Raw genomic sequence first — 15817 nt, 5'->3', positions numbered from 1 at the left:
ATATCCACTCGGAATCGCGTGCTCCTCACTATACCGGCAGTACTCTAACACAGTGGTCAGGATGCGACCCCATGCAAATGAAATCAGCATTTACATGCGTCGGAGAAAATATTTCACGTAAAACCGTAGCTAAATAATAAGAGTTAGCATGCACAATTGCATGGAAATGTTGATACATAAAGGTATCCCAAAAGGATAGTCTTTAAAAAAAAGTGTCAATATAAGTTTCATTCGCACATAAACTTGATTTCAGGAACGTGATATTTTCAATTTATTCCAACGTTTCATTGCACTGTTGATACGATAGTGGCGTCTGCTTGCCTGTGCTAACAATTTTTAAAGACGCGGTGTGACTTTGCATAAGCCCACCACATGTCGCGTTCAAATTCCGATCAATTCCAATGTTTCAATTTTAATATAGGTTAGCCTAGTCATTGCGCTAATTCCGGCTTCACACAGTCTTGTGGTTAAAACGAGATACGTCTTGGAATAACAAGACTTGATATAATAGTCAGGAACGTTGAGTGGATTTGCACCCAAGTGGGGTCGAGACGAGCATGATTATAAACAAAGTTGAAACGCTATGCAAGGGAGACTGGAGAATGCCCGTTGCCTTTATATTTCCAGAAAACAGATGCGTTTTTATACCCTGATTTTCTTCAGCCCGTCACATGTGTGCAACCGTTAGAGTGCAGTGAGTGTTTTAATGATGAGTTCATCATTTCAATACACGACAAGACTGCATACAATGAAAGACAGGAAGGTGTCGAAACGACTTGGCATAATCTTCATTACCAGACACTCACCTGGCCAAGGCGACGTAAAAAAAGAGAAATGCACATTGAATGAAAAGTAAAGGAAGCGGATATAAAAAAACAGGTGACATAAAAACTTTAGTCAAAACTAGCATCCTGAGTTTTTTTGCTCTGTCCTACTACAGAACGTTTGCGTTACGCTTAATTTTAAAATGTTTGCTAGAATACGGTTGCGTAGGGTTATTCTATACATCCTCTTTTTAGAGGATTTGTCCCCTTATTTCAATAAATTGAAAGTGTCCTCGGAGGACGCCAAAATGTTCAGTTTTTTGGAATTTGTACTCTAATTTTCTGAGAAGGATTAAAATAGGGTTACCATACGTCCTCTTTTAAGAGGATTTGTCCTCTTTTTTGACTTTTTTGAAAGCGTCCTCGGAGGACGCCCTTTTGTCCTCTTTTTTGAGATTTCGTCCTCTTTTTTGAAAATTTAGGTCATATTTAGAGCAAAATGCGAGTGATATGCCGTAAATTAGCACAGCAGTGACGCTCAAACGGTATTTGGAGCCCTGAGCGAAAAGACGACCTTTTTTTTTAGTCAACCACCCGGCAATGGGGAGGAAGAAACGGTATTTTGGGCTCTGAGCGGGAAAGTTGATCTTTTTTCTTTTTTTTTTAGTCAACCGACTACAAAGTGGGAAAAGTTCACCGATTTTTGAGAATTCTTCTTCGGTTTTGCAAGTCTCAAATTTCTGAAAAAGCGTCCTCTTTTTAGATTTCCAAAATATGGTAAGCCTAATTAAATGCCTATCGATAACGAAATACTGGATTAAGAAAGATCTAATTCTAAAAACTCAGCCGATTGCACAATAAACAAACAACGAAAAAGTAACCTAAATATGTATCACGTGAATATTGATATTTATATTACTATTTGTGATAACATAGTAGCGGTCACAGCGCACCACGTGCAAATTGCTGGTGAATTCCTCACTTATAAAAGTCATGCAGGTGAAAGTGTCAAGTTAGCTATCAAAGAAGTAATTTACAGCTAATCACGAATGCTACAATGGAGGTAGGCTGTTATACGTGTTGAACGTAGTATTTACACTGCAGGAGGAATGTTTTAGCACATATCTGTGGTGAGCGCAACACCACCATGACAATTAAAAATGATAATGATGTTTTTCACGAAACAATAACCGCCCGAAGGAGAATCAGCTCAACGAATTTCATTCAAACCGGTAATGGTCGGACCAATAGCGATACAAGATCTTTTGATTAGGCGCGATAGGTCGATTGACGAACTTTGTTCGAAACAATCTTGAAATTGTCGAGAATGGCTCTCTTTTCTTCGTTCGTAATCACTGTACCTTCGATTGTGCTTCGCATGACTTTATTTCACTCTTCGCCTTCGCGAATCAAATGGTAGTGGGTTGGAGAGGTTCAGTGACGCTCGGTCAAATGAGGCAAGTGAGGCAGTGCCTCACCTGACGCCCGAATAAGTAAGAGAAAATTGTGATTATTGATATTTTCCATCGATATTCATAAATAACTAAATTTGATCATTTTTTTCACCCAACATCATCAATTTGCATAGTTATTCTTCAACAAAACAGCGCGAAATGAAAGGTGAGGCACAGGTGAGGCACGGGCGTGTCGTACCTCATCTGCGACAACGCAATTCATCATAAACATCTCGGAATTCATAATAACTGGTAACAATCGGATGATATCGTCGCACTGATTCTGGAAATCCTATTATTAACAGTGTCAGAGCACCAGAACACCCTCAAAATCGCCAAGGAATGTGACATGTGGCTTTATTACAGAAAATGCCATCGCAGAGAAACAATAATAGCCAGGTGAGGCACAAACGAATCCGCCTCATGGACTATTCGCTAACAATCGGACAATCGCAGTGCAGGGAAATGCATTATCGATCTCGGAAACCATCAGTCTTGTAGCGACGGCCAATACGTAATGCGGAGCAAATAAATTATCTTAATGATGTAGCTTATATGTATTTACCACCCGTACCTATAACCTTATATTGTGATGTGTGATAGCTATACTTATATATCATGCGTTGTCGTTGTTTGTGGTTGTTATAGTGTTCTCGACTGCAATAGTCATTTACATCAGGTCGATATTCTGTTATGATTCGATATTTGTATTTGCCGACTTGTAGCACGGCCCACTTCTAGGCTTCTGTAAGACATCGCTTGGGACAGATGGTGACTATAGTAGCCTAGATAGCCTGCGTGTGAAGATGGCTAATGTGATAAGAAACAGATCGCTAACTGGATCAGCTAACCTTGCAGGATATATATATATATATATATATTTGCGAATCTTAATCCAAGGAAATCTGCATCCCCAATAACAATCATCAATCAAACCCTGATTTTCCAGTCTAAATGATGTCTCAAACCAAGTTTGATGTTAGTGTGTGGCATATTTAGTTTTGCTGATACGTGACCACCGCCCAATTCCATCTTGTGAAAATGATGTAAGAAGAACAACGGGCAATAGAGAATATAAAACCAAAATCAGGCTCCTAAATAAAATATTTTAGTGATCTTTGTTTTACGTTGTATATAACTGAATATTTCACTAAAGTAGAAAAAAATTAAATAAGCATTTTAGAATGCACGTTACTGGAGAGGTTAAAGGAAGGAACGCAGTCAATATTATTCTGATTTGATAGCTGAGATGCAAAGAAACCACACAGTTCCAGTGCGCAGACTGCAGAGTGCCTGTCATGGAAACTGTGGATATCCGTCGTGAAGCAGGCCGGGGTTCGAACCTTCACTGGTACAGAACAGAACGTAACTAAGAATGATGCCGTGGTATACATCAACACAACATTATAATCTGAATGATGCCTGACAAACTAAACTATAAGTACAAATGGAGTACCGAGGAACGTAGCTAGGTCCGTTCGTAGGTAAGCATGTTGCACATACGCACTTAAGATTTATAACAATAACGCTTTAAAAATCCAATCCATAAATCAATCCCAGCCACCTTTTCCACGAAGTAACGAAACAACTAATAAACTATAGCGATAGTATATATATATAGAGAGAGAAAGATAAACGATGATTTAAAATGGTGGCTGGTTCAAATATGCAACAAATGTGGACATACAAACAAGAAAATGTTGTTCAGTCACCAACAAGCCCGGTGACACATTCGGTCGACATCAATGGATTCTGGGTTCTGAAGTATAGGTTCTTTTTGCGATTGCGTGTACCACCTTTATGGTGTAAATCATGGGCGGGCAACATCTCCAGTCGGCGGGTCTGATTCCTGAATCGATACATAAATCCCGTATTTATCTACCTATAAAATGAATAAATCTTATATTGAATGTAAACTTTCAGTTTAAAGCATAGAGACCAAAGCAATATTTAATGAATGTAATTTACTTCAACAGCTATCGTAGTCAATGAGACATCTGTTGTCGGATCAAGTTGTTATCAGGTTCTTTGAAATATGGCTGCTTCTCGGATGCAGAAACTTTCGGTAAAGACTGCACGTGAACATCAGTTAGATTGGAAAGCAGCTTTGTCTTGTTAATGTTCATGATCGAAAATATTTGCTCGCACTGTATGTAGACCCGCTGGCCACATTATCAGGTAAGACCGGCAACTGTCTGAGGGCCGCTCAAAATCCCGTCGAGGGCCGTATGTTTTCCGCCTCTTTTTGATAAGCGTAATGGGCTATATACACGATGTAGGCTGTGGTTTGCGCTGATTCAACCGCGAGTAGATATTAGTATTAAGCTAATTGACTGCCGCGTTTCTCGAAATGGGATTCCTAATAAACATAAAATCGCAACAAGAGCGACAATTACACAAACAGGGGTGTAGCGTGCGAAATGGAATCGAGAAAATTATCCTGAATTTTGCTCTGCATTCAATCTGTTAAAGAAACTTCGAATTTAAGGACAGCCGTTAAGCTCGCCAGAGCTTTGAATTTAATCTCCAGCGGCCGAGAAGCTCATTTTGGAAATATGTGAATGTTGGCAATTTTCTCGCATCTAGCCGCACTACAGTATTGGTGACGGCACTGACGAATTTAGTGTATACATGTGGCTGGAATTATCGCTTGAACGACTCGAGATCATTTAATTTTGCATATTTCTATATATTTCGGCAAGTTTCCTATATTTCCGCAGGAAAAGCCACGACTGTGTCAGTTTGAATAGTCATGCTGACCTCCGTTCTCTACCTACAGTGATTTACAGAATCAGATAAAAGATTGGTAGTGTTTTCATGTTGCAAAATATTCTCAAGTTTCCCAGACAACTAATATCATAGACATAGTAATTGCATTTGAAATTTCCCAATCCTTATCCGGTTCCGGACTTGGGCTGAAAATCCAAATAATGCAAACGGTCGATATTATTATTGTATGCCGTATTTTTCTATAACATTTAGGCTACGACAACATTTGTTGAAATTTGCTGTAAAGTTGAATACTACTAAACAGGTTTAACGCGAATGGCTTCATTTGGATTGAATGTTCATTTTAACCTTATCCGGAAGAGGTTTTGAAACCAAATCTATTTAGGCGCAGCAAACATGTTATTCAAGCATTGTGGCCCTAATTAGTGCGTGCGAATCGATTGGTAAAGCGCCTGTGGCGAATATTCTGCAGTTATGTCTCGTTCATATATAATTGGATGCATTCTATGTTCATGTGTCAGTAGAGAAATTTAACATTGCAATGAGATATTTTCGTATAGGGATCACATTCAAGCTTACGGCGGAAGCGAGTCATCTATGTGGTAGTCATATGTCACCAATGCAAATGGTAAAGAATGTTCAGAAAAGACGCGGAAACTTATAAAGTAATTTAATAGTTATAACGCTACTAATAATTTCTACTGAATGCTCCTGTATTCTGCGCGTTGCAGATGAATATAACGAAGCAATACACAGCCTGAATTCATACAATTGCTTGGGTTGCTTTTAGTAACGTGTATCCCAGCAGGGGTCAAAACTGCTATAATGATAGAATCCTCTAGGGCAGTGGTTCTCGACCTTTTCGGATGTCAGAGTCGCATTTTAAACTTCAAAGTACGTATGGAGCCGTATGAAAACATTCGAGTAATTTAAAGGCAGCTAGCCTACCTCTGAATCCCCCAACCAGCTAATTCAGAAGCATGCACACAAGGGCGTAGCCAGAAAAAATATTTGGGGGGGAGGGGGGGGGCGAAAAATTCGATAACGTAAAAGACCCCCCCCCCCCTTGAAGATAAGAAAAAAATAGGTGGAAAAACGATGGTCTTGGGCCATTATTGGATGATTGCCACAACATCCGGGGCGATCGTTACACATATATTCCACTCACAGATATAAAGTGATGTTATAATAATATGATTATGGAAAACTCGGGCGCCAACACTTTCGCGCGAAGTGCGCAGATTTTTCAAGGTTACTGAATGAAATTGTTTCAGTATATTGTTACTTGAATATTGCAAATACGTTTTCATTATCAGATTTACCGGTAAGGCTGATAGAAATGGTGTCATTGAATATTCAGGGGCACTCAATTATGCAACTGGAACTGCATGTTAATTGTTCATGCTCATACAGGGCCGTCAGCACTTCGTCAGCCACCCCCCAACGTTGGTCTTGGACCCCCATATGACGATAAGCCGAACTTCTGGGGGGCTTCGCCCCCCTCAGGCTATCCGCTGTTTACCGAAACTTGTCATCTAGATTGGGGGCCGTTCACTGAGGCAGCTTATCTCGCCTAGTCGCGAAGCGCGAAAAATTTCTATAATTCTTGATTGAATCGGTCAATATGATCGGGAATTGCATATATATTGCTGTCAATTTTTATCCTCTCTCTGCTCACGTAATCAGATTGACAGGTAGAACTGAGTGAGGTGTCTTGGAACTGTAGGGCCCATTGGTATGACTCCGTAACATGATGTTATTTCGTGACCTCCTGTCAGCTATATCAGAAAATATAGAATCGCCCAAACGTAGGCTTCTAAACGAAAGGACGCACACGATTTCAAATTGGTATTTCTTCACTGCATATAATTTTTCCCTGCGCGATGGTATTTGTCTTGTGAGGTTGAGATTGCCAAGACAGGAACATTCGGCGCCAGTCATTTAGGCGCCTGTGAACAATTAAACCTATATGTATTTTGTAGGCTATATATAACGAAGTCTTCGATCAGCATAAGGGCAGTACTTTTCGGCCAAGGTTTTCTCGCTGCTGATCGTTCTGGTACACTTCTTGGAGTCGCATGTTACATGGCCTAAAACTTTATATGTCTTGCTAAATCGTGGCGCTGTTATGGCCAACGCCGACATGCCCATTTCTATAAATGTTGCGTATTTTTTCTTAGGGGAAAAAGTACCCAAAAATCAAGATATTTGGCAACTTGAAATCGCGTATAGCGCGAAAATTTTTTGAAAAAGTCGTATAAATTTTCAAAAAATACTCTATAATATATGTTAATTTACGAAAAAATTTTCCCCTTGGGCTCAAGCTCGCCCCCCAATTGGGGGATTGGGGGTGCGGCAGTTGCGGTCCTGCACACGGCATGACCATTTATGAGTTGCTAGAAGGTATGTGCCGGGCGGGACAGTTTTCATTTATTGCTGTAGTTACTTTATGACTTGCGGAGAAAGCTGTCACCACTCAAAAGATCGCCCACACTCAAGGTCGTAGCCAGAAAAACATTTTTTTTGTGGGGGAGGGGGGACACCTCATGGGATCGTACATCCTTCCATGGGCAATTTCATCACTACCCATTATACATGCGATTCTTGGACGCACAGACACATCCTATGGAAGCTACCAGTTCCAAGTAGGCTATAGCTTGTATTAGGAGACCGATTGACGGACGAGCCCAAATCGCTGACATTAGGTGATGAAAAATCAGTGTGAATTTCAAGCCTAGTCGCGCGGAGCGCAAAATTGTTTTGAATAAATGAATGAATTTGATCAATAATATCGGTGCATGTATATGAGCAAGTGGTGTCCATTCTGAATAATTACTTAGTTGAAGCAGGGTTGTTTAGTAACCTCTGGTAAAGATTGACGCTACTTTAAAGATTGGAATCGCTGATACATATCAGACCAAATTTAAAAAAATCCTTGGATCAAACTCGTGCGATTTCAAATTGGCACTTTTTAACAACGGGAGGTAGCGATATTTTCCTGTGCCAGTCGTATTTATGTCTTCGTCTGTCCCGGAACGGAAATTGCCGGAACTAATAGTCCCCCCATACTGAACTGAAACCCCTAGACTCAATCAACCAAACGACCTCGGGCTATTCAAGTGTATCTACTGGTACTGTTGTATTCTCATAATTGAAAATGCAGATAAACTGAATTATGATTATTTTCGGAATTTTTTTTCGGTATGCCGATAAAATCAAGACATCGATGGACTCTAAATCGCGCGAAGCGCGAAGAAAATTTTTAGGTTGCGTTCATCTGCCCCACAATACTGTAATTTTTATTGATTTTACGAAAATTTTCCAAAAATTTGGGGGGGGGGGGGCGATCGCCCCTTTCGCCCCTCCCTGGCTACGACATTGCATGCACATTGCACAATGCACATGTGCATAGACTTCTAAGATTCTATATCGGTTAGCCTAGCATTGATATAGACGCAGATTGGCGAGTGCTATACATTGAAATAGACTGAAAAAGCATATCATTATTGCAGCATACTACATACACCGTTATGTAGTAGCTCTTCCTACATCCCTGCACTTAATGCACAAGTTTGATGGAGAATATACGCTGACTAATAGTAATATCGGACTTATTTCAATTTATACTTGACTATGAACCGTTATTTTGATGTAATTTATACTTGAGTCGTTACTTTGATGTTAGTAAAATTGAGTCTTAAAGTTACTCTTCACAGAGATGATGTACAAAAGTATACGACCAGCAGAACTCAAGATATATTCTATCTGACGGTTATTCATCCATGCGTTTGACGCTATAGTCTGCAAGAATGCTCACTCCCGGTTTTCAGAAGCGGCCTTGGGCGGCTTTAGACATAACTAATATCCCTGAATTTAGCATTCGTGCACAGAAATTGATCATTACTATTCGTAAAACAAACAACAACTGCCTATTATATTTTGTGTCATATTCAGAGGTCAATCAGGGCTGTAAGAAGTCTAGCTTGGAGCCGCATGCTGCTCTGAGAGCCGCGGTTGGGAATCACGGCTCTAGGGAATTGTTGTAGTTGGTAAATCCTTCAAATACAATAATACAATGTTCATGTAGGTAAGTATATAGCCGATATTAAAAACATGCTTAGATGAATAATGCGAAGTAAAGATCTGCCAACATTACGCTAGGTATAATTTGCTTGACCAATGCCGTCAACATAATTATTGAATTGCGTTGTTTTCGACAGAACTATCGGGATGTGAAACCGGCGTTCTATTCAGGATTCGACTTTATGAGATTAAGACGCACGAATCAGTCGAGGATGTATAATCTTGCTATTACCGCAGGCATCGTGGTTCACGAATAGCATGTAAAATGTGATATCGGAAATGAAAACGTTGTTACTTATCTCTTGTCAATAACGAACTATGACCACGTAGACTGCTCGAGACCGATTTCCTAATGCCATGTATGTTCTGGCATAAAGATTATTAGATTGGTATAGAGTAGCGTTAGTGTAAGCGCAGGGGGTATATAGCCTACTCATACGGCCGTGTTAGCCTACATGAGTGATATTATTGAATAGATATATTTGATTCCTTTGTGTATTATTCTTGTATCGTAAGGTGGCCGGTAGCATAGTTGAGATAGAACTTATCGCACTATTACCGTAGTAATATTCGAAACTGATTCTCGTTACATTCGGCGAGAAAAACAAACAAACAAACAAACAAACAAACAAACATGAGAGCCCCACAACAAATGGGTTGCGTGTCACCAGAGAAACGCTTAATCGTCCTCAATTTTTGTATTAGGAGAGTTTAACGATATTTTAGGCAATGGCGTACGGTGTTTCTGAGACGTTTGTCTCATTACGAAAAATCTGCCTTCCACAAAATTTAGTTCTAGCTACTCTAAGCTAGTTCTAACTCCTCAAGTCGTGCGTAACAAATATAGGCTGTATACGTGTATAGTTATAAATCGCGGTGGCAGTGTATTACACAAGCGTTCGATTCAGTCTTGCATCCATGCTTCTGAGACTCACATCCGCTTCTCATCGCCACAGTGTAGCTATTGCAAGAGTAGTTCGCAAAAGCTTTGCGTGAAAGGGGATCTGACTCACCCCCAAAGGTGATGTAGTAGTCATATAAGACTGTTGAATCGAAAATGCAGAAACACAATGCTCCCGAACAACACTATATTTCAGGAATTCGAGTTTATACATTCAGTATCGCAGGTTATCATTCCCGACCTATACCGCAAATTATACCAAATCGCAATAAATGACGAATGATGTTTGGTTAATGGTTATAGTAACAGAATATCAGTCAAAGTCTGATAGCCGATTATGCTTAAACGTTGTATTATGACAGCAGCCAGTTTATCAGTGTTTTAACACTGCATCCTAAAACTATATTTTAGTGTAGGTTTACGGTTTCCCATAGCCTACCTCAGACAGTTCCATTGTTTTATACAGGAGATCATGGGTGATAAATCTGTCGTCGAATTTTACTACGACTTCGTATCGCCTTATTCGTACATAGCCTTCGAACTGCTCATGAGATGCAAGCAGCGTTGGAACAACATGGACTTGCGGCTAAAGCCGACCAGAGTCAGAGACGTGATTTCCATGAGCGGAAATTCTACGCCCGGATTAGTTCCCGCGAAGAGGACATACATCTATGAAGATTTAACAAGATTGAGCGAATATTACGGGATCCCTTTTGCAATGCCGCAAGACGCCAGGCACGTGATTTACACAAAAGGCTCAATGTTGGCTCTAAAGTTGATGTGCGCACTCCAGCTGTATCATCCTCATTTCGTAGAAACCGTTTCCCGGGACTTGTTCAAGAGGGTCTGGGTTAATGATGAAGATATTGCGACCTCTGAAAGCTTGCGCCAGTCGGTTTTAGCTTCGAATTTTCCAATCAAAGACATCCCAGAGCTGTTTGAAAGTATAGAAGCCGAAGATTTGGATGCAGTGGTTACGGAACAAGCGAGCGAGGCGGTTGAGAATGGACTTTTCGGAATGCCGAGTTACATCTACAGAGATTCTAATAACGCTCAATTGCTTTTCGGGACGGACAGAATTTTCATCTTGGCGAAATACCTTGGCCAGTCGTGGCCTCTAGAGTAAAATGTATATTCAATTCCATTTCTATAGTTTCTAAGAATACGCAAATCGCATTTGTCTACTTGCAATACTTAGCCTAATCAGAAGCGATGTTTATAGCCAAGGGTTCACCAACCTTTTTGAAACCAAGACCTACTTCATGGGTACTGCGAAGGGCTACCAGTTACTCCCGCCTTGTCCCGTCGATTTCATCCATTTGGACCAGCGGTTCTCAACCGGGGGTCCGCGAAGCATTTTCAGGGGGTCCGCGACGCCTTTAAATTACCAAAATGGGTAATTACCTAATTTGTATTTCTTTAAATTGGGGAAATCACAAGGCAGTTTCACTTCATCCCTACTAAAACTTCAGGACTCATATCAACAGAATGGACGTTTTTTTGGGGTTTGTGGTAAAATATTAAAGTCGCAGTCTTGCAGGTCAATCAGGGTGACTTCGAAATGTTTGCATAACCCATTTGTACCTGTGATATACATAACCAATATTACGGAATAACTTATAAAGATGAGCTGCTTGATAGAAACGACTAGGCTGGACGTTGTATGTTCATTAATAAATAAGTTTCTCTATTTTGGTGACATATATGTTGCGATCATACCCAAATGTCTCGTCGGAAGCGTTGCGCGTTATTATGATATTCACCAGCACATATATTGGCGGGAATGGATTTTCGCCACTCGTTCATATCAAATCGAAGACGCGGATTTTCGAGACACAATTAGGTATTTCAAGAAATGCAGCTACACTGCTACAGAAATCGCTTTCAAATATAAGTCTATCAAATTTCTACATAAATAGTATGATGTTATTTTGAAGAAAAAACATTTTGCTGCTGTTTATCACTAGCCTACAGTTACTATTTGCACAGGACAGTAGTGCGGAGTGGATCGACAAATTTTCTGGTCCGACTCCAACCCTGTTTTTCAATTCTCTGGTCCGGCTCGGGTAGAAATGAAAAAGTACGGTCGTATATCCAATCCGGCTCCGGTCTAATGCTCCCCCTACACGGTACGGTGGTTCCGTAAATATGGCGAGTTCATTTTCGCTCTGGTTTGGCGGTTTACCGGCTCCGTCGTATCAGAAAAAGTACTGATCCGGCTCCGGCCAAAATTGCAGAAAATCCGGCCGGATATCCAATCCGGAGCCGGTCCATGCTCCGCACTACAACAGATAAGACGGTTTCACGATAATTGAGCTGGATTTGCTCTGAAACTTTGGGGGTCGGCGGGGGTCCGTGACGGTTCAAAAGGGGTCCGCGAAGGCAAAAAGGTTGAGAACCACTGACTTACACATTCAGAGCACTGGACAGGGTTTCAGCTCCCTATCAGGAACAGATAACTCTCTTCAGGACTGACACCTGCACCTACGAGCTCAGTTTCGTTGCCGCGTTACGCGCCTAAGTGGGCAATCTGTGCATCAAGATCCGGGAATCGTAACTAAATATCCGTTAAGCCTCCAACAGGACGTAAACGAGCAGCGCCTCGACCGAAAACTGCGTTCGCATGTTCTCTGGCGTCGACTGAACCATGTTCAACTGCTGTTCATGCGACACCATTATCCACTACGACAGCGGTTCTCAACCGGGGGTCCGCGAAGCATTTTCAGGGGGTCCGCGAAGCCTTAAAATAGTTGATTACCTAATTTGTATTTTTTTAATTCGGAAAATCGCAAGGAAGTTTCGCTTTAATACTAGTAAAACTCCAGAGCTCAAATCAACAGAATGGCCGTCGGAAATGAAATATCCTGCCCTACTAATTATTATCACTATCAAACCCACCGACTGGAGAAGTGGGTTTCCCTGCAAGTCTACCAAACGCCTGTATTACATATTCTTCCGAAGGTATTTCGAAAATTGGGATTATAGTCATAATTATCAAAAGTAGAAAAAAACCGTGAGATTCGGATATATATCTGGTATTGCAGAAATTTTCATCGACGAGTAATAATACTTCGATTGGTCATATTGTCACCTCCATTCCAAATTGTTATTATTTACGTTGAAGCAATAAAATGTCTAGTGTAGTAGTATTGAACACCGGTTGGAATCGACTGTTGATCACTATAGCCAGAGTGGTCCCGATACACAAAGCTGGGGTTAGAACTAACTGCAGACCGATATCTGTTCTCCGTGTATCGGGATTTTCTTCGAAAAGCTGCACCTGTCCCGCGTATCCTCATACCTCACGAAAATGTCTATAATTTCCCCTCACCAATATGGATTCCGCAATAAACACCAAACTTCGCATGCCATCCTAACAGTGGCCTAGCAGTACTACGATATCATGGAGACACGAGATGTGGGGTGTAGTATTTTTCTTGAACTAAAAAAAGCGTTTGACCGTGTAGATCAGTGGTTTTCAACCGGGGGTCCGCGAAGCATTTTCAGGGGGTCCGCGAGACCTCTGAATTTGTATTTATTTAATTAGAAAAATCTCGATGCAGTTTCGCTTCAATACTGGTAAAACTCCACAGGACTCACATCAACGAACTGGCCGCCTGAGATGCAATATCTTACTGTGCAAACTCATTTTAATTGGTAAATTTCCATTAGCCTATACTGATACAAACATATTGCTGTTTAGAGATTTTTTGTTGGGCATTGTGACAAAATAAAAAGTTGGAGTAGTAAGATCAATCACGATGGCTTTTAAATGTTTTCAGAAATCAATTTTCTCCTGTGATACACATAACCACTATTCCATAATAAATTCAAGATGAGCTGCTAGATAAAAATAATGACCAGGCTGGACGATATAATGTTCATTAAAAAATCAGTTTCTCAATTTTGGTGGCATATTTGTTGTTGGTCGTCGCATCGTTGGAAGCGTTACGTGTTTCACCACCACGTTTCGGGATTCATTTTGAAATAGTAGGAGTGTACCCAATTCCTACATAAATAGTATGATGTTATTACCGAGAAAAATTATTTTGATTGTGTTTATCGCTAGCCTACAGTTGATATTTGCACAAGACAGATGACGATTGCACGATAATTGAGCTAAATTTGGACTAAAAGGTCAGGGGGTCCGTGACGGTCCAAAAGGGGTCCGCGAAGACAAAAAGGTTGAGAACCACTGGTGTAGATCATAATATTTTCCTTTCTAAATAGGCAGAACATTTTTATAATGCCTGGCACGATGCAGAACCTTACGCATCTGGAATATGAGAGCTTTTCATCCTGAAGATAAAAAAAACTTCTAATTTCTTGTGCATGAAATCCAACACTTCTATCCGGATCACTATCTAACGGGGTTTATGAATGTTTTTAAAGATTCTTCTTCCTCCTCACTCAGTCCCCGTAGCGGTGGCGCCCCAGACCATCATATATTTGTACCAAATGAGTAAGGTCAAATGGATGAAACTTTTTTTTTAATCAAATATAACATTGATTATTTCTGACGAAATGTCAATTCAATTACAAGCCTATTCACAAGATCTGCAACACCAACAATAGTTAAGCATTGATAGGTATCAATGCTTATCAGCCGCGCCGGGTTATCATCAATGTTCACTGTTCACGTTTTCCATTCCAAAGATATTTTTAGTACTGGAATTGCAGAACACATCCTGGTATATGTCCATCAGCCTAATCTCTGACATATGCACCTCTATTAGTCAGTTCATTGTCATCTCCACCGACCGACCGAGGTCGACTTCCGAATTCCGATATCTAAGTGTTGGAGGTTTACCTAGGCTCCTCCTCGCCACCTCATCCGCGTCAGCGGTGTCTTACAAAAAAGCCTAGAGGTGGGCCGTGCTATAAGTCGGCAGCTACGGAAAATAAGAAGAATATCGGCCTGGTGTAAATGACCATAGTCGTCGACAAAACACCATGAATACCCCAAAACAAACATTGTCATCTCCAAGATGATTGTCAACAGCTTTGACTCTTCTTAGTCGGAAAAGTCGATATACACCTATCATAACAAGTAGAAGAATCGCCAAGCCAATTGCTATAAGTACCCAATACAGATGGTGCGTAGTGTTAGTATTGGGATCAGGGATATCTGAACAGAAATATTAGATTAGTGGTCTATATAATCCAAATAAAGGTACTAAAATTATTAATCTGTTTCCAGATATAATAACACGTCTTCTCACCTGGAAGGCCTGGTTCCTTAACCAATATAAATCGTCCCTTTGTGTATAGCAATGGAGACTCTGGTATGACTGGTGGTACTCTCGGCGAAACACCGCCACCATGGACGTCACGCGGCATTAGTCCACGAATTGATCTGAATGGTGTGATAACTGGGGCCATTTAAAGTCTTTAAAGACATACTTGTTCTATGCATCAGTAAGTGAAATCGATTTTAACGCAAAAACCGCATCCCACGAGGTATATTAAGAAACTTATGAAGTCATATAAAGTCATATTTTGCTGGTTAGGTCATAAATAAGATTTTAAAGTTATATAGTAATATCTTTGACTCATAAAGTTATACATCGTGGTATACTTCAAATAAAAGGTACTACCTCCACAGCCCATAGTTACTCGTTGGGGTAGCTGATTGAATGCTGCTCAATATTATGCCGATAGGCTAAGCGTGAAAAATTCAGTCAACGATCCAAAGTTGACTAGTCAGTTAACAGAAATATGCCTCCGCTATAGCGATATTTCAAACTTAATATTCAAAATGGAAATCAAAGAGGCCCATGCTGATCTAAATGCCCTTGATTTCGGAAAAGATCCGCTCGAACTCAAAAGTTACAAGAAGCAATTGGATAAAAACGATCCAAGAAAAATTATGAAGCTACAAAGAC

General features: G+C 40.5%; 1 protein-coding gene across 1 annotated transcript; it reads left to right on the top strand.

Annotated features, from left to right (window-relative positions):
- The first annotated feature begins 5329 nt into the window (after positions 1-5329).
- Positions 5330-11108, top strand: LOC145439418 (glutathione S-transferase kappa 1-like). The gene is made up of 2 exons (XM_080316898.1): positions 5330-5464; positions 10399-11108. Exons 1-2 carry the CDS (start codon positions 5423-5425, stop codon positions 11056-11058), a joined length of 702 nt encoding a protein of 233 aa, XP_080173024.1. The 5' UTR covers positions 5330-5422; the 3' UTR covers positions 11059-11108.
- The last annotated feature ends 4709 nt before the right edge of the window (positions 11109-15817 follow it).

This window comes from Botryllus schlosseri, chromosome 5 (assembly GCF_051294905.1).
Source record: "Botryllus schlosseri isolate E-star chromosome 5, Bs_hap1, whole genome shotgun sequence".
Classification (NCBI taxonomy): Eukaryota; Metazoa; Chordata; class Ascidiacea; order Stolidobranchia; family Styelidae; genus Botryllus; species Botryllus schlosseri.
Note: the sequence above shows the minus strand (reverse complement) of the source record. Positions and strands in the feature narration are given on the sequence as shown.

Excerpts from the sequence above, each read along its gene's own strand:
- LOC145439418 (XM_080316898.1), top strand. The coding sequence starts at position 5,423 with ATGTCTCGTTCATATATAATTGGATGCATTCTATGTTCATGT. Across the intron at positions 5,465-10,398 it reads GATGCATTCTATGTTCATGT|GAGATCATGGGTGATAAATC; the intron begins GTCAGTAGAGAA and ends TGTTTTATACAG.